Source organism: Centruroides sculpturatus, unplaced genomic scaffold (genome assembly GCF_000671375.1).
Source record: "Centruroides sculpturatus isolate CEXI.00-Female unplaced genomic scaffold, Cexi_2.0 scaffold1552, whole genome shotgun sequence".
NCBI classification, from domain to species: Eukaryota; Metazoa; Arthropoda; class Arachnida; order Scorpiones; family Buthidae; genus Centruroides; species Centruroides sculpturatus.
In genome coordinates, this window is record NW_019385930.1 from 38,575 (window position 1) to 63,639 (window position 25,065).

The following is a 25,065-nucleotide window of genomic DNA, read 5'->3' on the forward strand; positions in this document are numbered from 1 at the left end:
ATCAGATTTCTATTTCTGTATAAAAAGTTATTTGACAATAACTATCAAAATTCAACAAATTCATTACTTGATATTACTAATACTCAGTAACTATTTTATTAAAATTTGTTAAATAGTTTTAACATCACACACATATTAGAATTTATTTTTAGATCATTATATTTAAAAATATATTTATTAACACTTACTTGTTTTGTCCAACGTTGATATTCACTATCTAGTTGCTGAACAAGTGTCTCAGCAGAAATGATTATTTCTTTAGAATGTTTCAAATTAAATTCTATTTCAGCTGCTTCCTTTGTAAATTTGCTTAATTTATCTCTCAAATGAATAACTTCTTGTTCCACATCTTCTAATGCACCACTTAATTTGTTAATGCGCCGCTCAGCTGAAACCAAGTTACTGAAAACAATTTTCAATTTGATAAAATGTATTCATAAAGCTATAATTTAAATGAATAATTAACAATACAAAAACAACGCATTTACTTCTTAAATAATAGGAACTATAGACTTTTAATATTTATATTTTATATATTCTTTTGGAAAAAAATTATTGTTCATTAGCAGTAACAATGAGAAAATATTTCAGATTACATTACTATATCATTTTTAAACTATAAATTTAATTATATGATATATTCAATGCTATGTGTGAACACATAACCAATACTTTTGTGTGATATATGATGAATCATGTAAAATGGTAGATTTATCCAAGAGGTTGACATGACTAATAATTGAAATATCCTTCTGGAGTGTAAAAACTGTTGGACACAAATTATTCTATTTGAAATAGATCATTAAACCCTCCAAAAAAAAGCAATTTCTTGAGTGATTTGAGTTAAAAATTTATTTGGAAAAAAGTTTTTAAGATATTATTGTTTCAGCTTTGGGTTATAACTATCTAGTCAGTAATGATTGATCATTTTGTGATTCATTAATATTTATTGTTCAATTGCTATTCATTCTCTTAATAGATCATTTAATGATAAGCATAAATTTTTCTGAAGAGAACGAATCATACTAGGAACACACCAGTAATTGACAATTTCAACTTTGGATTTTTTTAAGCCTAAAATTTTGGCTTTTTTAGTAACTTACATCACACAAGGAAAGGAACTCTTATTGATATAGACTTTATTACTGGATGTGGATATGCATTTGGGTCTTAATCATGGACGTAGCCAAGAAGGGGCATGGGTGGGCCTGGCCCCCCACTTAACCTGGTGCCCCTCCCCAGAAAAACACGATTCAAAATTATTAAATCCAATCAATCGATCAATTATATTTAAGTCACAACCAAGCAAGCATAAGGAGATACATTGAAAGCATAAACAAATAATTTAATAGTGAACTGCCATGCCATCTAGATTTGGTTACAGTTGTAAGATTGTAGCATTTATTAATTTGAAACAAAATAATTATTTGCCCATTTAACAAAATGAATAAATTTAAGAATATTAAGAATATTAGGATCAATTTTAAATAACAGTTTTCTACATCGTAACACTTAAGTATGTCAAGCAGTCCTGATGAGCATGTGCCAATCATACCAAAAAGCGCTAAAATGGCAGCACTGCTGCACACACACTCTTGCTCCATCTGACGGGTTCAAACCGTGGCACGCTCAGATGCGTGCGAACCTGAAGGAACCAGTTGACTTTATTCTATGTACAATGAATAAAGTTTCTGCTGTTTTTTTAGATAAATGATAAAAATTATTTATTAATACACTATACAATACAGGTGAGTTGAAGTTTCAAGTTTTGTGGTAAATTGTGTAAAGATTTTACACTATTTATTGAATTCTATAAGACGCAATGTAAGCACATACTTCCCATAGACCAAATTGACCTGCATTTCATTTTATTCTTTTGCTCAGAAATAGCAGTGATATCTTTCCCTTCCTGAAAAAGTTCAACAAAGAGAAACAGTATTTTCACTGAAAACACTTGGATAAAAAAATCTGTTGCAAACTGAAAGTAATAGGGAATTAGAAATTGACATATGCTTTATGTTCCATAAATGAATTTCTGCTCTAAACAAGTAAGTTAAAATTGTTAGTTTGCCCTTCAATCCAGAAGTGCCCATGAAGAAAAGTTACTTGAGGTCACTTCATTTAACGTCGTCAAATTTTACGACAGAAATCTTTAACGAATTCTTCAAATTATTATTATTATTATTATTATTATTTTACCTTGACCTGCACACCTGCACATCTGAAATTGAAAAATTCCAATTCATATTGAAAATAAGTATTAAGTTCCATTGCGTGTAAGATTGGTAGTGCCCACCAATGGCTCCAGTCTGGTGCCTGCCCAACATTTACTTCTTCATGCTTTGTTTTCTTTTGCACTTTTGACAATTACTTTATTATCTAGTAATAATATGTAAAGTTATTTCAATTGTATAATGGTTCAATAATTGATTCAATTTAATAACATATAAGCACTTATATTTTTTTCTAGCTATAAGATGTTAACATGAAAAAATTCAATGACAACAATGTTTTTTTAAAAATAATACTCCAAGGACATGCGAAGTAACACAGAAGTAGATGTGATAAGACCTTGTACTTCTTCCCCCGAATCATCAACAAATTCAATAAAAGAATCCTGTCTGAATGAAAATAGGTTGTTGAAGGTACAAATGATTTAGAAAACTCCTCTGTATGTTCACCACCACCAACATCAGTAATGTCACAGTCAGCTGACTCAGTTGTAGAAGTGGATGGTGACAGAGTCATCGTTATTGATTTCACAAGACCTCTTTCTAAAAGTTTGACAAACTGGATGAACTAGGCACCCTTCAAGTTGGACCATCACAACCTGTTATAGATTTCCCAAAAACTAAATTTGGAACAAAATTCAGATCGTTTTTGTCCAGATATTATGAACTATATAATAGCTGGTTGGAATACAGCAAAGAAGACAAAGTCTACTGTTTCGTATGAGGAAACTTCAACAAGGGCAGGGCAATATACAAGACCAAAATGAGAAATTTGTGAAAAGTGGTTTTAACAACTGGAAAAAATTAGCAGAAGCGTTAAAAAAAACACTCAGAATCATCACCTCATGCTGAATGCAGCCAAATGTACGTGTCTTATCTTCAATCTATTATAGTTGGAGATGTTCATCAACAATTTATGAAACATCAAGAGGAAGAACTTGTTCAAAACAGAAAATACTTGGTATAATTGATTAGTATTATTGATATAATACTGACCCTTGTTCGTCAGGGTTTGCCTTTGAGAGGGCACTGGGAAGATGCATTTTCTAAAAATAGAGGTAATTTCTTGAAAATTGCTCAACTTTTTTGTAAATACAACAACAAATTTTTACTCCACTTTGAAAAACACTACAACTACTGCAGCCCAGATATCCAGAATGAAATAATTGTAGTGATATTGAACCTCTGGAAGAAATTGTTGAAGAAGCTAAAGCATGTGGCTTTTTTTCTTTAAGTGTGGATGAGGCCAGATGCTTTAAAGAGGAACAATTGTCAATGACCGTAAGATATGCAAACAGTTTAGACATAGTCAAAAGATTTATAGGTTTTACAAATTGTTCCACCTCCAGAGATGTACAAGGACTGGCTACATTAATTTTGGACACATTAAATAAACACCATTTGGGTGATGTTCCAATTCTTGCACAGTCTTATGATGGTGCAAGTGTCATGTCTGGTAAAAATCGAGGCCTACAGGAGATTATCAAAGAAACTCATCCTCACCCAATTTACATCCATTGCTTAGCACACAAACTAAATCTTCTGGTTGTTGACTTATGCACAAATGTTTCACTAGCAAAGACATTTTTTAATGGCCTCGAAGCTTTGTATATTCACTTCGCACAACCTGGTCATCATGCGAGCCTGCAAAAATTACAAGGCACTCTCGGAATCCATACCAGCTGTGAAATGGGAAGTCTCAGTACTACCAGATGGAGTTGTCGCTACAAAAACTGCCAAGCAGTACTGACAAATTATAAGGCAATTAAATTGACTTTGGAAAAAGAGATCACTGAGAACCGTGACAAGCACACAGTGGAAGCACTTGGATTGCTAAATATTATTATGAAACCAGAATTTGTTGTTTCCTTACACACATTTCACTAAGTTCTGTGGCTACATGCCATAATTGTATAGTTATAGTTTATATTTTATTAAATATATTTCCCTTTGTCTTCATTTCTATTGTCTTTCTTTCTGGAAGTTTCTCCCTACTTTTGTTTAACGGTGTAACAGCAGGTGACCCCTGTGTAACAAAGGGGAAGGNTTATAATAGCCTTATGTTAACTTCTTTCATCTTTGAACTGTCTTCAGATTACATACAAAAATTAAATGTAGAAGTTTTACAATTTGAGACTTAGAAAGCTAAGGTTACTTTTTGGATGCTGGCAGTTGAATATTTAAAGTAAATGAACATCAGTTATGAACAGATTTAAAATGAATAAAATATAAAAGCTAAATTTATGATGAGAATGATAATAATTGACAAATAAATAAATAAATATTGATCTGTCTAAAATTTCAAATTATATTTTTTCTGTTGTCATGACAATTAACCAGACAATCTTAGTTTATGCATGGAATCTTAAGAAATCAAACATGCATAAAATAGAAAAGAAGAAACATCATCTGTTAAAAGAATGCAGCGGAATCTGAATTTTAATAATTTTTTATTGCTTTTCTTCTGTATGACGACCATGTTAAAGCTGAATATGATAAAACTGATTTTATTTTTAACTTTGACAGAGATCATTGTGTGCTAAGTAGATATTTCACCTTTGTAATAAAATGAATAATTTTGATTTGAATGTATTATTATTTCCCTTCATCATAATGTAGAAAATTTAAATGATAATGAATTAAGAAATGATATCAAAAGACAAATTATAAAATTATGGTAATCTAATAAATTTTCAACAAGAATAATAGCTCATAAATTTGATATCCATCATAAAATTGTTTCAAATTGGATACATCAGTGGCAAGAATGTGATTTATGATGCAGAAAGATCTAGAAGACTACAAGAATGTCTTGTAGTGAGTAAATTTTTTCAGACTCAAAATGCCACTCTTGGTCAGACTATGACCTCATAGCAAGTGCTATAGATACTTTCAAAGCATGCAGAAATCAGTTCAAAATTTGGACAGACATTGAGCAGTTTGCTGAAAAGCACGAGATTTCACTAGTATCTGTTAGAGTCTCAAAAAGAAGGCGTCAACAAAAAGAATTTTATACAAAGTCGATTGTGGGCAAAAGCAATACATTAGATTTTTCAGCCGATTCACAACCAGAAGAATACTGGAAGATCAACATTTACTACCAAGTGGTAGGTAATATCATAGTAAATCTGAAACACTGATTTCAAAATCTACTGTTAGCTCGTGTGATGGATGCATTTCTTAAATTGGACATGAAGAATGGAGACGATTTCATCAGTAATTATAAAAAATCTTAAGAATTGATACATCAGCCTTTGAAGCTGAAACAATGGTCATGAAAAACATGATTCAATTAAAAAATGTTGAGATGAATGCTGAAAGTTTGAGAAACCACATTAAAAAAGAGTACTGCCCTAATTTATATAAACTTTTTCAAGCAGCAATAGTACTCCCAGTGAGCTCCGCCAGCTGTGAGCGAAGTTTTTCTGCTATGAAGCAGATAAAAACGTGGCTTAGAAGCACAATGCTTCAAGAACAATTCTCTCACATGTCACTGCTCAACATAGAGAATGCCATTGTCAAGGAAAAAATTATAGCTGAAAAAGTGTTGAGCTGATTTGCAAAAAGAAATAGAAAGCTGAAACTAATTTAATTGGGTGTAGTGTACCCACTGAAAGTCTAGATCTAGATTAAAGACGGTGAACTACCGTATATTAAAGAATAGAAAAAAAAAAAAAAAAATAGATTAGTTAATTTTTGTTTAAGGCATTGCTACAGTTTGATATTAATGTTACGAGAACGTATGATTAAAGAAAGTTTCATATTATGTGTCGATTCCTAAGGAAATTTCATTTTAATGAACAATATTTTGAAATAATTCAATTTTGTGTCAGGCTGGCCTCTACTAGGCCCTCCATAACAAAACCCTGGCTATGCCCATGGTCTTAATTACCCTTCTTCAGTCCTTATATTTTATACAGATCTTATTAAAATAAATAATAGTTATAAATTATATCACATATGCATGTTTACAGAGAATATTTACAAAAAATTTTTCTACTTTAGCCATACAAATTGAAATTAAAAATTGGATAATTAACTGGATATATTATAAAAAATTTAAAAAAATGATGTATAAAATAAAATTAAAGTAGATAAATAAAAAAATAAAATTTCTTTAAAAAATATAATTTTTCCAAAAAATAATTTAAATTGGTCCTATCTGTAGATGGGTAAAATTATGAGTTGGTCTTTGTAAGTAGAAAAATTTTTTGTAAATATTCTCTGTAAAAATGCATGTGTGATGTAATTTATAACTATAATGGCGGTTTTTTTTTCAACCTCCAATGGTCCATAAAACAAAGACAAGTGTAAATAACAAAATGAATTTATTATCAAAAGTTAGGTACAAACACGGTTAGTTTTTGACATAATCACTGTAAAGATTGCGGCATTTCTCATATCTATAGACGAGCTTTGCAATTCCCTCTTCAAGAATATTGTTGCCTACATATTATTTATTTTAATAAGATCTGTATATAAAATAAGGACTGAAGAGAGGTCATTAAGACCCATAATGCATATCCACATCCAGTAATAAAATTTATATCAATAAAAGTTCCTTGTGTGATGCAAGTTACTAAAAAAAAGCCAAAATTTCAGGTTTAAAAACTACAGAAATTGCTAATGAAAATGATCAATTAAATTCCAACTTTATTACACCAGGAAATGTATTTCAGGCCTTCTGCCCCTATTCAGTCCTTTATTACTAATGTTTGACCATTTCTTCAATTATGTTAGTGACCAGTGGATGAATCAACTTTGTATTCATAAACTGATAAATAAAATAAAAATAAAAATTAAGTTAGCATAAAACTATTATAAAATATATATTTTTTCTTAATTTAAAAAATAAAAAAGAGGTTAAATATATCTGTATAAAAATGAAAGTAAATGTAATTTTTTTATAAAGAAATACATAAAATAAAATTAACATAAATTTGATAAAATTTCAAAAAAATTTTTAAAAACCAAATGTATGTAAATTTGTGTAAAAATATTTAATCAACATTTTAAAGTATTTACATTTATTTTTACACAAATTTACATACATTTTGGTTTTTAAAATTTTTTTTCAAATTTTATCAAGTTTATGTTAATTTTATTTTATGTATTTCTTTATAAAAAAAATTACATTTACTTTCATTTTTACACAGGTATATAATCTCTTTTTTTATTTTTTAAATTAAAAAATATTTTTATAATAGCCTTATGTTAACTTCTTTCATCTTTGAACTGTCTTCAGATTACATACAAAAATTAAATGTAGAAGTTTTACAATTTGAGACTTAGAAAGCTAAGGTTACTTTTTGGATGCTGGCAGTTGAATATTTAAAGTAAATGAACATCAGTTATGAACAGATTTAAAATGAATAAAATATAAAAGCTAAATTTATGATGAGAATGATAATAATTGACAAATAAATAAATAAATATTGATCTGTCTAAAATTTCAAATTATATTTTTTCTGTTGTCATGACAATTAACCAGACAATCTTAGTTTATGCATGGAATCTTAAGAAATCAAACATGCATAAAATAGAAAAGAAGAAACATCATCTGTTAAAAGAATGCAGCGGAATCTGAATTTTAATAATTTTTTATTGCTTTTCTTCTGTATGACGACCATGTTAAAGCTGAATATGATAAAACTGATTTTATTTTTAACTTTGACAGAGATCATTGTGTGCTAAGTAGATATTTCACCTTTGTAATAAAATGAATAATTTTGATTTGAATGTATTATTATTTCCCTTCATCATAATGTAGAAAATTTAAATGATAATGAATTAAGAAATGATATCAAAAGACAAATTATAAAATTATGGTAATCTAATAAATTTTCAACAAGAATAATAGCTCATAAATTTGATATCCATCATAAAATTGTTTCAAATTGGATACATCAGTGGCAAGAATGTGATTTATGATGCAGAAAGATCTAGAAGACTACAAGAATGTCTTTGACAAGTTAACCAATGCTAACTTGTCAAAGACATTCTTGTAATTGTTATTTGATTGTTCTAGTCTGGGTTATGCATTACATCAAATTTGATTCTGTGACATAATATGTTCAAATTCTTAATTTTTTAAAAACTATTTACTTTCAAATTAATAAATACAGTAGAGCGTCGATTTTCCGAATCAATTGGGGACTGGGGTTGTTTGTATAACTGATATTTCGGATAACCGATTTATGTACAAAAAAATAGTTTAACGTATCCAATGTTAAAATTTTTATCCGTTGTGTGTCGCTTCGCGTTGAATTTTTGTCGATGTTAGGCCTAACAAAGACTGTTGTATCGTTAAAAATTATTTTTTTTATTTTGTACAAACAAAATAAATATATTGAAAAATATAAAAACAATAAAAAATTATACTTCAGATGTTAATTTAGTATCAAAAACGTAAAATATTTGAGTAGCCCAAGACANGTAAAATATTTGAATAGCCCAAGACATAGCCAAAGATTGAAGCGCCACAGAACTGGTGAAAATTTAAATTTGCTGACTGGAATTCTTTTGGATGATTGACTTTCAGAAATTCGACGCTCTACTGTATGTTAGTCTGTAATAATTATTCATATAGTATTTGATATACAGTACATTTAACATTTAATATTAAAATTAAGTGACATTTTTACTTGTTGAAATAAAAAGAAACATCTTAATTAAATTGCTATGAATATTTATATTTAAAAATTCAAACTTACTGTTGTAATTTAGCCTGTTCTTTTTCTAATGGTGAAACTTTTTCTAAAACTTGACTGTATTTTACATTTGCTTTTACCCAAGAAGCCAAGGGAGCAGCAGCTGCAGAAGCTCTTTTAGCATTCTAAAAATAATAAAAATTTAAAATTATAACACCAATAAAATTTAATAGCAGAATAATGCAATATATAAATATATTGATTGAGGTTTGTAACAAACAATAAATATAAAACTGATTTTTATTTAGCAGAAAATCTGAAATTAAATAGTTTTAACTATTGCTGTCAATATAAAATCTATTAAAGTAATTGCTAAATCAGCAAGAACTTGAAATAGATCTTCAAACATTAATGATTCAAATTTTTTACCTAGCTGTTTCTTTTTTAATTTTTAATTATCTTTAAATACATAAATTTCCTGTATATTTATTTCCATTATCTGAAAATTAAAAATGCCAAATTTCATTATCTTTAGGTTGTGTATTATAGAAGTACTATACAACAGTAAAAAAAAATTCCTAGTTAACACATATATCCAAAAACTAGCAGATGAGCCTGGCATTGCTTGGGCAAAAAATAACAACAGTAAATATTAAGATTATCAGATTATTCTGTACTTCTAACCATTCTACTATATTATAATATAGTATTTAATTTACAAAGGTTATTTTACATAAGAGTTTATCACACTGAGTGCCCAATCAAACATATTAAAAAAATTTTAAAAATTATATACAGTAGAAGAATAAAGACTTTTTAAAACGTGTTAGATTGATCATTCAGTGTGATAAACTCTTATATAAGATAACCTTTATAGTTATATAGCTGACCTTACCCGTTTTCATCAGGTGCAAGAATTAGGACCTCTCCTCCGAGGCTAATTAGAAAATTTTTAGATGGATCTAAAAATACGTTGTTTTTTCCCACACTCTGATTGTCCATAAAACAAAGACAAGTATAAATAACAAAATGAATTTATTACCAAAAGTTAGGTACAAACATGGTTACTTTTTGACATAATCACCATGAAGATTGAGGCATTTGTCATATCTGTAGATGAGCTTTTCCATCCCCTTGCCATAGAATGTTGCTGCCAATGACTTGAGATGGGCCCTAATGTTTTGAAAATTGTCATTAGTCTCAAACCTCTGCCTCCTAGCCACTTTTTCTGTTCAGGAAAGAGGTGGAAGTCACTTGGCGCTAAATCGGGGCTATACGCTGGGTGTTTAAAGGTGGTGAAGACTTCCACCCAGCTTAAAACTTTTTAATGCGTGAAGACTTCCACCTCTTTCCTGAACTGAAAACATGGCTAGCAGGGCAGAGATTCGAGACTAATGACAATCTTCAAAACAATGTTGTTGAGGTCAATTCACTGGTAGCAACATTCTATGACAAGGGGATGAAAAAGCTCATTCACAGATAGATAAACAACTCAATCTTCATGATGATTATGTTGAAAAGTAACCATGTTTGTACCTAACTTTTGGTAATAAATTCATTTTGTTATTTACACTTGTCTTTGTTTTATGGACCATTGGAGTTTGAAACAATGGCATCTGTATATAAAACTTTGTACTACACTGATATCTATAAATAAACGCTGTGCGGGACGTTGGGGATGGGAATCATGAGATTCCCATCCCCAACTTCCCTTCCTCCCTTTACTCTTTCCCACCCCACCTTACTCTTTTCCCCTATTCCCATTCCCCTTTTCTTCTTATCTTCCTCCTGGCTAAGTCTACAGACAGCCTGCTTATCTCTATATAATGAAATGTCATAACAATTGACATATCTGAGCTTCTTCAGATCTTGAAATATGGTACTGTCCGATAACTTCAATACATCTGCTATCTCTCAAGAGTTGTCATTCAATAATGTTTTGTTCTGATCATTTTTCAATAATGGCCAATCTTCCTGAGAGTGGAGCATTTTTAAGGTTAAAATTACCTGCTTTAAATTTAGCAAAGTACTTTCAAACAGTTGATTCTGATACAACCAGGGCTGTGGAGTCGTGTAAAAATCTACCGATTCCGACTCCGACCAGGGGCAGACTTGTTACTGAAGTGACCCGGAAATTCTGATGTCATTACGTGACCTCAGAATAAAAGATTCAATAAATAGAGTTCTAATAAAGATAGAAAGTAGAAACTTTTTATTCCAAAGCAAAAAGACTCCTCTAAGTAATGACATGGTCAATATATAAATATGTATTGGATAATTTTTACTTTTCTGGCTGTTATATATAACAGAGGAAAAGTGTAGCACTCAGTTGAAAAATGTCCCCTCCCAAATTTTTACATTTTTGGACTCAGAACACCTTGAAATTTCGAGTTAATTAAGCAAAACATTCAAGGTTTTTTCTATATGTGTGGATGTTAGACTGTTTGTATGGAACATGGATTTTGTTCACCCTGTTTGAAGCCTAATAATTTCTGTGGTCAGAGTGGTCAGAATCGGAGTCAGATGGTTTAATACAGGAGTTAGTTATTAAGTGTTAAAGTGGTTGAACTAAATCATGTCCCCATACACATTCTAACGTCTTAAGCCCTGGTCACACTATGCAATTTCTAGCTGCACAGGTGACTGCAACTGCAACAAGCGCATCTTCTCGTGGTCCACACATTGTTCATTGATGTTGCAACTGGGAAACACATGACCCTATAATAAACCAATAAAATTACAGTAGCTTGTTTTTGACTACTTTCGTGAGTTTGCCAATATTTTACGTTCTACTTCAGAGTATTTATGGAATTTTAGCCACTTTTCTTATTAAAATAGCAAGCAGTCCCTTTTCTGGAATGAATAAAAGAAAAAAGGTGATTATTTTGATAGAGCTGGCGTGAATACATGAAAAGATAAAATCTTCGATAAAACAAAGAATTAAAATCCCACAGGTATTCGTGAGCCTGAATAAGCTCGATCAATCTCAATTCTGTAAAAGTATTAATCCTCTAACTATCCACCATGATGATGAACTATTTTCAATGTTGTCACTGTATGACATGGCACAAAGGCATTTGTTGATTGGATGCGCGTTTGCAATCATTGTGAGTAGAATAAACTTTTTGTTTCTAGTTGCAGTTGCGCCTGTTTTTGAGGGAGGATTACTAGTTAACGGGAACAGCTGTTGCGGTTGCAGTCGCCTGCACGGCTGGAAATCACATAGTGTGACCAGGGCTTTAGGCGAGAATATCTTAACAGGTTTTACTGTACTATCATAAAATGACAAAAAAGCTTACTTTGAGGGTAGAGACAAGTTTTATTTTTTTTAATTTTTTTTTTAATTTTTAACGCTAATAACATGTAAAATGTTCATTAAGAGATATGACACACGACCCCTTTTATGTCTTCACCTGTCCATCTTTAATTAAGAACAAAAATTTAATAGTATTAATGCCCTTTTATTCACAAGCTACAGTGCCACATTTCATTTCTTAAACTTTACCCATTCTGAGATATTGTTTAATTTTTCTGTTCTTCTGAGATATTGTTATCTCAAAACAGAAAATAAAGAAATTAAACAAATTAGATGCCAATACACATGCACGCGCTAATTTTTTCCCATTTTATTGACTTTTTTGGGGGTTCGAGAGGTCTCCAAACGTGTATATTTGCAAAAAACACTTGGTGGGATGAATTTGACACGATTCCAATACTTTTCTGTTTTATACGCATAACAAATTGGAAAGTAAAAAGGAGTCAGAGTCGGCAAATTTTTTGACGACTCTGACTCCGATTCCGGCTAAAACACCAAAACTCCACGACTCCACAGCCCTGGATACAACATACAGATAATAAACATCAGATATGGCATTTTTGCCATTTCAATAGAAGAAAAGAAACAAGCATTGAAAATGCTACTTGGTTGCTTCCATTTTTGTAACAAGACAAATTAAACATCTATTACATAAGATCCATTAAGATTATTTAAATAACCTTAATGGATTTTTTGTAATCAATTGTGTGAAACAATGAATATTATTAAAAATTGTAGAATTGTATAAATCAATACACTTTTTGTAATACAGTAATACCTCGACTTACGCTACCCCGACTTACACAAACTCGGAGTTACGCGATTTTCAAATCTCGTTGATTCGTCTTTTGTTTGAGTGCCACGCAACTCTTGATTACTCACTCCCCCCATACTATTGTACAGCTTACATGTTCGGACGTGTCGCGCGGAATCGACACATAGCTACAATTTATTTTGTGTTATTTATTTGTGTGTTTGTTATATCTACGGAGACTTGAGAGACTATGTGGTGATTTCTTGTAACCGTGAACGAATTAAAAGACGAGATAAGATTAACGAGAACATTTATTAGCTTACATACATCTGACTTGGATTTTACACAAATTGCGAAATTATACCCCGACTTACACGGTTATCGCTCGGTCCCATCTATCGCGTAAGTTCGGGGTATTACTGTATTCATTGATTCATACAATTCTAATAATTTTTATTTCATCCAGTGTCTCAACTGTTGGCTATAAAAATTGTTATGAATTTCCAAACAATTCAATATTTCATCATAATTCTTTTGCTCAAAACTTTTATGAGTTTATTTTAAATAGATTCATATATGTTTACAACCTACTGCTTCATGTTTATTCTATTATCTGAAAGATAATGACATACTACGCAATTCAAATACTTCCATAAAAGACAATTTGGTCATGGAGAAAGACTATTGGGAAATTCAATTATTGGAGAAATTGGATTAGTATGATGAAATTCCTTCTTGTGACTCCAATTTCTTACTTCCTAATTGCTGATTTTCAAATGAAATTTTTTATACGCCTGCTTTTTCTTCTTTCTTGAGCATATCTTTATCATTTTTGAGAATACTATATAAATTAGCTCTTTTGAAAACTATTTTGGAGTGTTTTTTTGTCCGATACTTGTTTCATGATGTTCCTGATGTTTTTATTATAAGTGAACTTGGCAATTTCAAACTGATTTGTTTGTGTTCTTATCTTTTTGCCTCCTTCATATTTTCTAATTAGTCCTTCTATTGTACTCCTTTTATATCCCAAGTTTGAAACCGTTTCTTCAATTCTATTAATTTCCTTCATCTTGTCTAGTACATTAGAACAATATGAATATGCTCTTTTAATGAGTGCGTGAAAAGCAGATAGTTTGTATCCGTATGGGTCATTTGAGTTAGCCGGAATGTAAATGGACTATGCTTTGGTTTTATGTAGATACCTGTTGTTATACCATCTCCTTTTAATTGGATATCTATATCTAAACAATGTATCCGTTCATAACTTTTCTGTTCTAGTTTCTGTTAAGTTTTAATTCATCATTGTTGCTATTGTTGATTACCTGTATGAACTCTTGTATTCTCTTGTTGTTTTTCCAAATAATGCACAGATTGTCCACATATCTTTTGTAAAATACAAAATCCATTCTGAACCCATTAATAATGTGCTTCTCTAAGTTGTGTAGGACTAGTTCACGTAATAATCCTGACATTTGATTTTCCATAGGTACTCCTTTCTTTTGTTTGTAGGCTTGTTTATTGAAACTGAAGAAGGACTCATAGCAAACCAATTGGGCTAATTCCACCATATTGTTCACAAATGCAGTAACTTCTGGTTTTATGTGAAGCATAAATTCCATTAATGCTTCATAGCAGGATTCTATTTTTATGGATGGGTATAGATTTTCAAAATCCATAACAGACCCAACTTCTTCATCAAGTAAATTTAGTTCCTGTAATTCTTTTACTACATTCATCAGGTTTTGTGCAACAAGAACATTGTTGCCTAGTTCATCTGAAATGAATCTATGTAAATGTTTTTCAAGAATGTATGTGGGTCCTCTTCATTTCTCAACCACAGGTTTGACCTCTTTGCCTTCTTTATGTATTTTTGCAAATGCAAATAATCTTGGCATCCATGACTTTGGGTTATGAGATCCTTTAAGAAAAGTTAATATGGAGCTTAATGGTGCTCTTTCAAGTTTTTTAACCCTTCTGTCTACATTTGTAACAATTTTTTCATTGACCTACTCACATTCCATTCTTTTAATGTAATCTTCTAAGGATTTGTTGTAATTTTGTCTTTTCATGATGACTAGGTGCTTTTGTCAGCTTGTGTTAGGACCAAATCATTGTCATTTAACAATTGTTTTGTGTGCTTCAGCTGATTCATTACAATGCTTTTTGTTCTGTGGGTATGGTCTTTAAGAACAGTCTTCCATCTGAAGAAATCACCTTCTAAATCATTGAATTCTGAGATTCCTCTTTCCAGTTCCGTAATTGAAATTTGCCATAAGTTTTCATCTTCAGGAACAAAGTTAGGCCCTTTTATAGAATTTCCTTAATTTTGGTTGGAATGTCTACTTGTTTCCATAAAACAAATGGTGATGGGTTTATGTTCTTTTCCTTTTTCTTTTCTTTTGATGCCTGTTTAGTCATGATCCATGTCATTCTTCTGATATATCTTTTCTTTAAACTTCTGTATACTCTGTTCGTCAATTTGACTACTCTCAATAATTTAAGTCTTCCTGGATCATTTATGTATATTTCATTTTCTAATGTAATGAGTTTTTGTAACATTCCTTACTTTCTATTTTTTGTCAATCTGATGGACTTATGTTGACAATCCTTTTTAATTTTTTCTTTCAATGAAGCACATTCCTTTGGAACACTGATTCTATAAATGGACATCAGATAGACATTGTTAAGCATACATTGCTTAAGAAATTTTAGTTTACAATTTGCCTTTACGCTCTTCAATGCCAATTTCCTATACTGCTTATAATTCTTGGCTGGTGCTGCCATATTACTAAACAAATATCATACTCAGCTCTTTAATATACTTAATGAATCATCAGGTGTTTGATTTTCATTAAGTATTTTAAATATATTTTATTATATTATTTATTTGTTAATTTGTCTAATATTTTTGTTTTAAATTTAAATGTAAAATATTCAAATGTTTCGTCGTTAAAATGTTAAATTTTTAAATACATTTGAATTCAGCTACATTTGAAGATGACCTATTCTATTAGGTTGAAAACGTTAGTGTTTGTTTAATAAACATTTCTCAGCATCAGGTGTTTTATGATTCATTAATTATTAATTTATTAATTCATTCAAACTAAATTTTCTAGAATACGTTTTATACTTTTTAAAACAAAGTTAATGAAAAATATATTATTCTTCAATTTTTAAGTACATTAATAATTAACTATTAAATTTTAATAAGTTTTTCATATTTATATTTTTATTACAACTTAAATAAAAGCACAGAAATTAAATAGTATAAATTTACCTTAGGATCAAAAGATTCATGATTCTTTGAAAGCAGTTGGTCAACACTATATCTTATTTCAGGAGTTATTTTGCGGGCATCAAAAGAAATAATTTCTTCTTTTACACCTCTTTTAGAAAGAAAACTAAAAGGAAAAGAAAAATTATTACTACTTAGGTGTAAATAGGATCTAACATCTGTTACTCAAAAGAATCTCTCCATTAACTTCATTTCTGCTCTCGTCAGGAATTCTGAGAACTCAGGGGTCACAAAGAGAAAAGACTGTCTTGATCTGGGGGTACAGGAGACTAGACATAGTGTTGACTGGATGTAAAATTCATCTGCTCTTGCGGTTTAGTTCTATTATTGTACTAATCACCTTTGATTATATTAGAATTTGGTGCAGTCAACAGGATTTTATTACACAGCTGTATTTAAATAGTCTTGAAGATAAAACCATACTTTTCAAATTTTTGGTTCAAAAGATTGAAGATTATATCCCGATGGAAGGGGAGAAAGAATGGATGGAAGTCTACCAAGATTTTCAAGGGATCTAAAATCATCCTGCCATTTTGTCCAAGTCAGTGTTTCATACTGCTATCAGGATGATGAGTAATTATCAAACACTGCCTGTTTTATTATTAGAGAGAGAAGGTGATTCCTATCTTAATAAAACTTTGATACAAATGGCCACCTTGGACAGTTCATCCGATTCAAAGTCAAATGTGTTAGCACAAATGGTTCAGTTGCAAAAGCTATACAATAACTAACAAGCCGAAACTTTGAAGATCATGAATTCTTTTCAGCAAACCATTGAAAAAATCTCACTAAACACTTCTCACAGTATGATTGACATAGAATAATATATTGGTAAATCGAAGGAAGTGCATACTTGGATAACTTCTTATGAACTGTAAATCTCACAATTGGGTTACCAACAAACAAAAGATTCGTAATCTCCAAAATTATTTGGAAGGAATTGCCATGAAATAGTACAATTCCCAAGTATTAGATAGGTCAGTGATATCTGGGAGGAATGGAAAAACTCCTTTTTTAGTGCATTCGAACCCTTATTAGTGGATATGTAGGAAGATCATGGTGGTCCACTATTAGAATGTTATTTTGAAAAATAACAGAATATCCAACTTGCATATCCAGAGATTGGGGAACAGAGCTTTATAACCATGGTAATGTGGGAACTACCAGCAGATATGCAAGCTATTCTTCTGCAGCAAAAATTAAATAACAAAGAGGAATTACCAAAATTGGTAAGGACCAATTTTGGTAATTCCTCTTTGTTATTTAATTTTTGCTGCAGAAGAATAGCTTGCATATCTGCTGGTAGTTCCCACATTACCATGGTTATAAAGCTCTGAAGAAAATTGAAAGAAGAGATAAAAACATTCATGGTAACCAAAGTAACACCTCCATCAATGAAATTGATGATGGTTCCTCTTTTGTTAGTAACTATTTGGATGAGAAACTGAAAAATAGGGAAGATTCATAAAACAAGTAAGGGAGGATTTACCAATCCCTCTGACAAAATTAGACCATTGCTTAGTCATGGTTCCTAATGATCCCTGAATTTTCCCAATGGAAGTGAATCAAGTGCATTGCTCAGTTTTTTTTAGATCCTGGATCCATGGTCAATCTCATTAGTCCTAGATTTGTAGATAAATGAAAACTAAAATCCAACCAAATACAGTTTTAAAAAACATTTAATGGAGCAATTATTGTATATAAAGAAGATGTTTTGGCCCCTGTAAAGTTTAGAGATCATACCCAAAACATAGAAACAATTATTGTAAAGGAAATGGGCTATGATCTCTTGCTAGGAATTACACATTACAAAAACTTAATATCTACTGGAAGTTTAGTAAGCAGGAAGTATTATTAGTTAAAACAGACAGAGTTACATTGCAAAAAGAAGACATTTTGCAGCATTTTCTGAGCATCGATCAACCTGATTATACCAAAACCAATTACAAAGTTTACTGTCAACTTCAATATAATGCACATTATGAAGCAATATCATGATGATCCAGACAGAGGGGTGATAATGGATTTTGGAGAACCTATTACCAGTGCCGGCCCGAGGCAAGTTTTAGGATGGAGCGAGATCCTATTATGGCGCCCCTCTTGGTTGCCCTAATTTATACCCTTTAATTTTCTTTACCACTGAGGCGTCCCCTAGGACTTAGCGCCTGGAGCGGCTGCTCCGTTCGTCCTATGGTAGGGCCGGCTCTGCCTATTACAAATTAAGAGCATGAGTCTGGTGGCCTAACATGAGACAAAGTAGCCAATGTTACATGTGATTAAATGTAAACTCTATTGGTTGTCTCTTCACCAATATCAGTGGCTAAGGGCCAAAATGAAAGACCTGTTAGCCCAAGGCATAATAGAAGAAACAACATCTCTTTACACTTCCCCTTGTGTTGTTATTCCCAAGGAGAATGGCAATTATCAATCATATGAAAATCAACAAAGTTACTGAATTGAATCCCTATCCCTTTCCTTTAATATATGATATAAATGGATTTGGTGGATGTAAATACTTTATGAAAAGATGGATTTTGGCAGACTGGAATTAGTGAGGCGACTAGAAAGTATACAGTTTTAGTAATTCCATTTGGATATTATCAGTACACTCATTTGTTTCAAGGTTGGAAAAATTCACCAGCATTATTCCAAAAAGTTATGAATAAGGTACTGGAGGGTCTCTTATAAAATGAAAAAGTCCAAAATTATATTGATGATAAAAGCACAGGGGTTGACAATAAAATAAGTAATAGGGAGCTCACTTTTTAAATACTAGAGAGGTTATACAATGCAAACTTTATTATAAACCTAATAATTCAGAATTTAATGTAAACAAAATCAAATTCTTGGGAAGAGTTATAGATGATTTTAGCAAAACTACAGCAATAGAGTCAACAGAAAATGTTTGTAATATTCCATGACCCCATGATCATCACTTGATAAGATTTTTCACAGGACTGACTGGACATTTCCATTCATTTATACCAAATTATGCTGAGATTATTCATCCTTTAAATCAATTTAAACAGAAGGATGTTTCCTTTGAGTAGACAAAAGAATGTGAGCAAGCATATTAAGAATTAGTTCAAAGAATTACATTGAATCCCATATTATAAATGTCTGATTGGAGGCTGAGCTTCAAGCATTGTAATGATGCATCCCATTATGGCAGCAGCTCTATATTATATCAGCAGGACTCCAATAAGATCTATGGAAAACAAGTAAGAGTTCTAGGATACCAATTATATACTTTTACATCAGCAGGGGTTAATTACAGCACAACTGAAAAGTAATGCTTAGCTGTGATAAAGGCAATTAAATATTTTCATTTCCTGGAGGGAAGGAAATTCACTTTGCATACTGATTATCAAGCACTTACCTTTTTCATGGCTTTAAAAGAATCAAAAGGGAGGTTAGGTTGATGGTAAGTCCTTCTACAAACATAAAAATTAACCATTGCACTGAAAGGAATTAACAGATACAGATGTCTCTCCAGATTATGTCCCTGTCTAAAGCCTATGCCAGTCCTCCAAATCAAAAAACACAAGTGGCAGAAAACCCATAACAGCCAGTTCATTGTCCTGAAAGATACCCAAAACACCATTATGAAGCAATATCATGATGATCTGGACAGTGGGATGGTAATGGTTTTGGAGGACCTATTACAAATTAAGAGCATGGGTCTGGTGGCCTAACATGAGACAAAGTGTCTGTTACATTTAGACCTATCTGATAAGTCAGTCTGTCAAATTTAAATACAGTCTCCATCATGACCAACTCTATTTGCTCCACAATCAAAAATACCCTTCAAAACAGTACACATTAATCTTCCAGAGCTCATCACCTTACCATGCTGCTGGGAACAGATTGTGTGAGAAAAAGATATAGGATCTCAAGAAATTACTTAATTGCTATTCAGACTTCAAAGGCAGATGGAAAAGTTGTTTGGATGCTGCAGTCTGCTACAAAACTTGTAGTTACAATTCTTATTTAGGTTGCTCGCTTTATTTAAATGGCAACATAAGCTGGCAGCTGACAGCAAATTTGGTATCAAAGATCTAAATCCATACGAAAAGGAGCGTACCGAAAAACAACAAAGAAAATATGAAGATCCCATCAAAGAAATATTATGATAGGAATCATGCAGGACTTCTGGTAAACATTAAAGTTAGATCTGGATTTTAGTTCAAAGTGGCATGAGGGATAAATATCCAAACATTAAAGGACCTTATCAGATTGATAAAGTAATATGCTACAACAATATGCCTAAAAATGTGACATATAGAATGGAAAATGGAACTAAGAGGATAGCTCACCTCACCAATGTAAAGTTTGTATCATCACAGGGCTAAGAAGAGGGGTGTAAGTAGGGTCTAACATCTGTTACTCAAAAGAACCTCTCCATTAACTTCATTTCTGCTCTTGTCAGGAATTCTGAGAACTCAGGGGTCACAAAGAAGAACAAATGTCTTGGTCTGAGGGTAGAAAAGAGAAAGGTTCTCACCTTTCACCCTATACATGGTGTTAACCAGACGTAAAATTCATCTGCTCTTGTGGCTTAAGGTTATTAGTACAATAATAAAACTAGGTTATATTACATTAGGAAATTTATATATATATGTGTGTGTGTGTGTGTGTGTGTGTTATAAAATAATTGAGTATAACTAAAAAAACTTTTGATTATATTTCAATTCTACAGATGCCATGCTTTAGACAATTGCTTAGAAGTATTAGTTATCAAAAGCATGAAAAATGACTTAAAACATGTTTATTATTTCCATATTTATTTCTGCATATTTCCATATTTAACAGAGGAATAATAAATCCTCTGTTATAGTCAATATTTCAAAAATCTGTGTTACATTTAAAATCAATGAATGAATAAAATTTTGCTAATTTGATAAGTTTTGAAGAACAAATGGATTAAAGACATTAAATTATATTATATTAATAATTTTTAAAATTAAAAAATCATAGAAAATTTTTTATTAAATATCTATTTTACAGTACTTTTTGGTTTCCATACCTTTTCATGCTTACCCATGATGTATCAAAAATACCCATTAATCGCAGAACACCTTCTAAAATATCTCTAATGATATCTGGTGGAGCTCTTAAAGATCTTATTTCTGACAATGCTTCTGATCGTATATTCCCTACAGCAGCTTTAGCTTTAAAAATACAATAAATTTAAAATTTATTACTCTAATGTTTACATCATGTTATATTATAGTAAATTAACTCTATGAATATAAGAAAACATAAATAAATGGGATAAAAAAATTTCTTAGTATGGATTATTATTACTATATTAGATTGTTTATTAGTTATTTCAAAATATAAAGTTTTTTTATTTAATAATAATTTTAATTAAAAGTATTACAATCCAAAAATAAATAATTTTATATAGAATCATTTATTCTTAGGAGTAAACCAATTAATTAATTAATTAAATGGTTTTTATAAAAGATGTAACTTTAGATATAACTTATATATGCTCATTGGAAATTTAAGAAATGAACTAAGTTATCATTTTATTATCTTATCTGTATTAAATGCTAATTTCAGGTAGCCAACTATTTAAATTTACCATGAAAGAACATTTTCATCCTGTTTTAGGACAACTTCAGCTTTTTAATAAATATAAATCACTGTTAAAACCAAATTTGAACTTTTATACCAGTTTTGACAGATCAAGCAATATTTAAAATGATTGTTTTAAATATTAAAAAAAAATAGTTTTGAATTTCAAGTTAAATATATTTTTTCAGTAAATAAAACTCTTCTTACTAATTTAAATAATTGTTATGTTTATTGAAATTTTGGAAGATGTTAAAAACAATTTATCTTGAATATTCATTTATTTTGTCACATATTTTAATTTGTATTTGAGTAAGCAAATGAAATTATTTAGCATATTTACAAATGTGATATTGAAATAAAATAAGCCTCAATTATTCAAAAAATCTCTATTTCTAATGATTATGCCTATTGCTATAATTTCTCCATAATGTGAGAATCTGGTGTTGAGAGTTTAATTTTAGTTATTTTGTTTAAATATTTATTTAAAATTATTTTGATAAAAAATAATCTACCTAAAAATTAAAAAGGAACTTCCTTTCCAACTGGAGAAAAGCAATTTAGATTCCAAAAAGTGATAGTATGTGTGAGATGTCTTACACTCCATCCACAAGACTGATGGACTTCCATCATGCATTGGAAGCATGGAGGACTTATTTTCAATAATCTAATTACATGGAATCTTTGTATAAAAAGTGAGCGGTCACCTTCAAATGCACTTTTTACCAACACTTTCACTCTTGTCCTTCTCCCCAGTTCTCTACTCATGTAAGATTTGCACTTCTAATTCTCCGGCTTTCACTCGTTCTCCCACTGAGACAAGACAAGATAGAAAAAGAAATGATTTGGCCTCACCCCACGAATTTTCAAGGCTCAAAAGTCAAGTAAATGTATTACAAGTAAAATGAATTAATTATAAACACTCTCTCTCAGAAGAAATTGTTATAAAGAATTGTTGTTCATCTTATTTCCTTTTAAAATCATTTATGTTTAGAGGTTTATTTCTTTGATATATTTTTGTATAATTAACATAGTCATATTTGTATAATAGTTTTGTCCAGCCCTTATTAATAAATTTATCTTTAATTATTACTGTTAGATTTCATCAGTGCCTAACTCCATCGTCAGCCCACGATTCCCACATATCCCACATTATCAATGATTTAACTTAAACTTAAATTTTTTAGGAGGGTTTAAGTTAATCATCAATAACATGCTAAAAATAATTCCGGTTAATTTTTAACATACTTTCCCCCCCAGCAAAGTCAAAATCATGAGTTAAGACATGGCTAAATTTATCTTAGCTGGAGTCAGTCAGGACTCTTAGAGCCGCCGCAAACTAGCGCTTTGCGAGAGCAAAACGCTAGCAAACATGCGCTAGCACAACCGATGACGTCGAAGGCTCCGCCCCTTTCTTCTTGCTCGCGCTGTTTTTCCTTCGCTAGCGCAGCGATACGAGAGTACGCTCGCTGTTCACAGAATTCAACAACTAGAGCATTTACGCTAGCAAGAGAGAGCGGGGAAGACGGATGACTACATGAACATGTCACATATCGAAAAAGAAATAATAGAATTTTATCAATGTACGTAAATTACATGATTAATACATTCAGTATTGAAAAGAAAATACTACAGTAGAACCTCGATTATCCGCCCCCGATCAACCGANTTATTGCCATTTTATTTCCTTTACAATATTCATTTAATATCCTACTTTTTAATTATTTTTAATTCAGAAAACTTTCACGAATTATCACCAAAACGAAAGATAATTTAATATATATGCGATTTGACCTATTTATTTAAATAATAATTTTATTACTACCTATTATTAGATACTAATAAAATAAAATACAGAAATTTTAATTAACCCAAAAAGATCTTTTAGAGTATCAAAACAGCTCCGATTAAAACCAGAATAAATTCCAAAAAGAAAACAAAACTAAAATGGTCTATATTTGCCTTATATCCTAGTATAAGAGCATGCTCTTATAGATGGGCAACATCGTATCTTACAAAACCTTATTATTAAAAAAAACTTTTACAATATTTAACATTTTATATTGGTTATTATCAAATCTTTAATTATGGTTACCAAAGTGATGTCTCCAAATAGTTACTATATCAGTATGTTTACATTTAATTACATTGACACAGTAATGCAGTGTTCTTATAAGCCAAAATAAGATGGCACAAATAAGAGCATGCTCTTATAAGTAAAGCAGGACATGTGTTTCAAAAACCTGAAAACAAACAATTTTTACATTTAAGAGCCTGCTCTTATTTGAGTAGAGATACATTATGTATACATACATAAAAATTATTTTGTATCTTAAAATTTTATCTTTCATAATTAACTTTTAATAAAATTTTATAATTAAATTTTTATTTACTTTTGTTATATTTTATTGTAAATTTGTCATGTTTTTGTTACTTTAATAGAATTGTTGTTACTTATACATAAGGAATATGCATAAAGTATATAAATTATTTAATATATTTTTAAAATGAAAAAACAAATATATGTATACAATTTGATGAGTTTTAAATATATAAATAAAGAAATTCAGTTTTATAAAGACTGGTTTGTTCTGCCCTTAAATATATGGAAGATAAATAAAATAGCATTTACTTACTGACATACTAGAAGTAATTTGTTTCAATGCATCATCAGCTTCAGCTTGCTTCTCAGCTAACAGTTTACTTTGTTCAGCTGCTTTAGATTTTAAATTATCAACAAGTAATCTAGCTTCATTTAATTTAGAAACACCAGCCTATAAATAAAATTATTTTACTACTACTTTCATACTGAATATTATATAATAAAAATGTATTTAAATTTAAAACAAAATAGTCTATCTAAATTTAAACTATTAAAACTATTTACAGTAAAGTGATATTTTAAACATTATTAAATTTGGATTTGGACATAAAAATCTGGCACACAAACTGGAAATATATACTAAAACAAACCAATTCACACCTAAATGCTAATTTCAGCAAATGAACAACAAAAAAACTTTAATGTTCAAACGTTTTCAGCTGTCTTTCAGAGGACCTCATCAGGAAAAATGCAGAAAATAGAAAAAACAGTTCTATCTTTTGAACAGTTTTCGAACATAGCTGTGTTCTAATGTTGAACATTTAAACAATGTTGAATACAAAGATCATTATGTATTACAACATATAAATAAATTATTTTATAAATAAAGTTATAAATAAATAAATACAATAATAAT

General features: G+C 30.4%; 2 protein-coding genes across 2 annotated transcripts in view; one reads left to right on the plus strand and one right to left on the minus strand.

Moving 5' to 3' along the window:
- Positions 1 to 25,065, minus strand: part of LOC111612631 (cytoplasmic dynein 2 heavy chain 1-like) — a gene marked incomplete at its 3' end in the record, with an annotated part of 63,855 nt that overhangs the window by 34,258 nt on the left and 4,532 nt on the right. Inside the window, exons 3-7 of the mRNA XM_023353871.1 lie at positions 24,463 to 24,600; positions 21,273 to 21,421; positions 16,229 to 16,352; positions 8,945 to 9,066; positions 189 to 402 (exon numbers count right to left, since the gene is read on the minus strand). Coding sequence (XP_023209639.1) covers positions 189 to 402; positions 8,945 to 9,066; positions 16,229 to 16,352; positions 21,273 to 21,421; positions 24,463 to 24,600 — 747 coding nt within the window. The remainder of the gene's footprint in view (positions 1 to 188; positions 403 to 8,944; positions 9,067 to 16,228; positions 16,353 to 21,272; positions 21,422 to 24,462; positions 24,601 to 25,065) is intronic.
- Positions 3,262 to 4,232, plus strand: LOC111612633. The gene has a single exon (XM_023353872.1). The coding sequence runs from the start codon at positions 3,507 to 3,509 to the stop codon at positions 4,116 to 4,118; it is 612 nt and encodes a 203-aa protein (XP_023209640.1). The 5' UTR covers positions 3,262 to 3,506; the 3' UTR covers positions 4,119 to 4,232.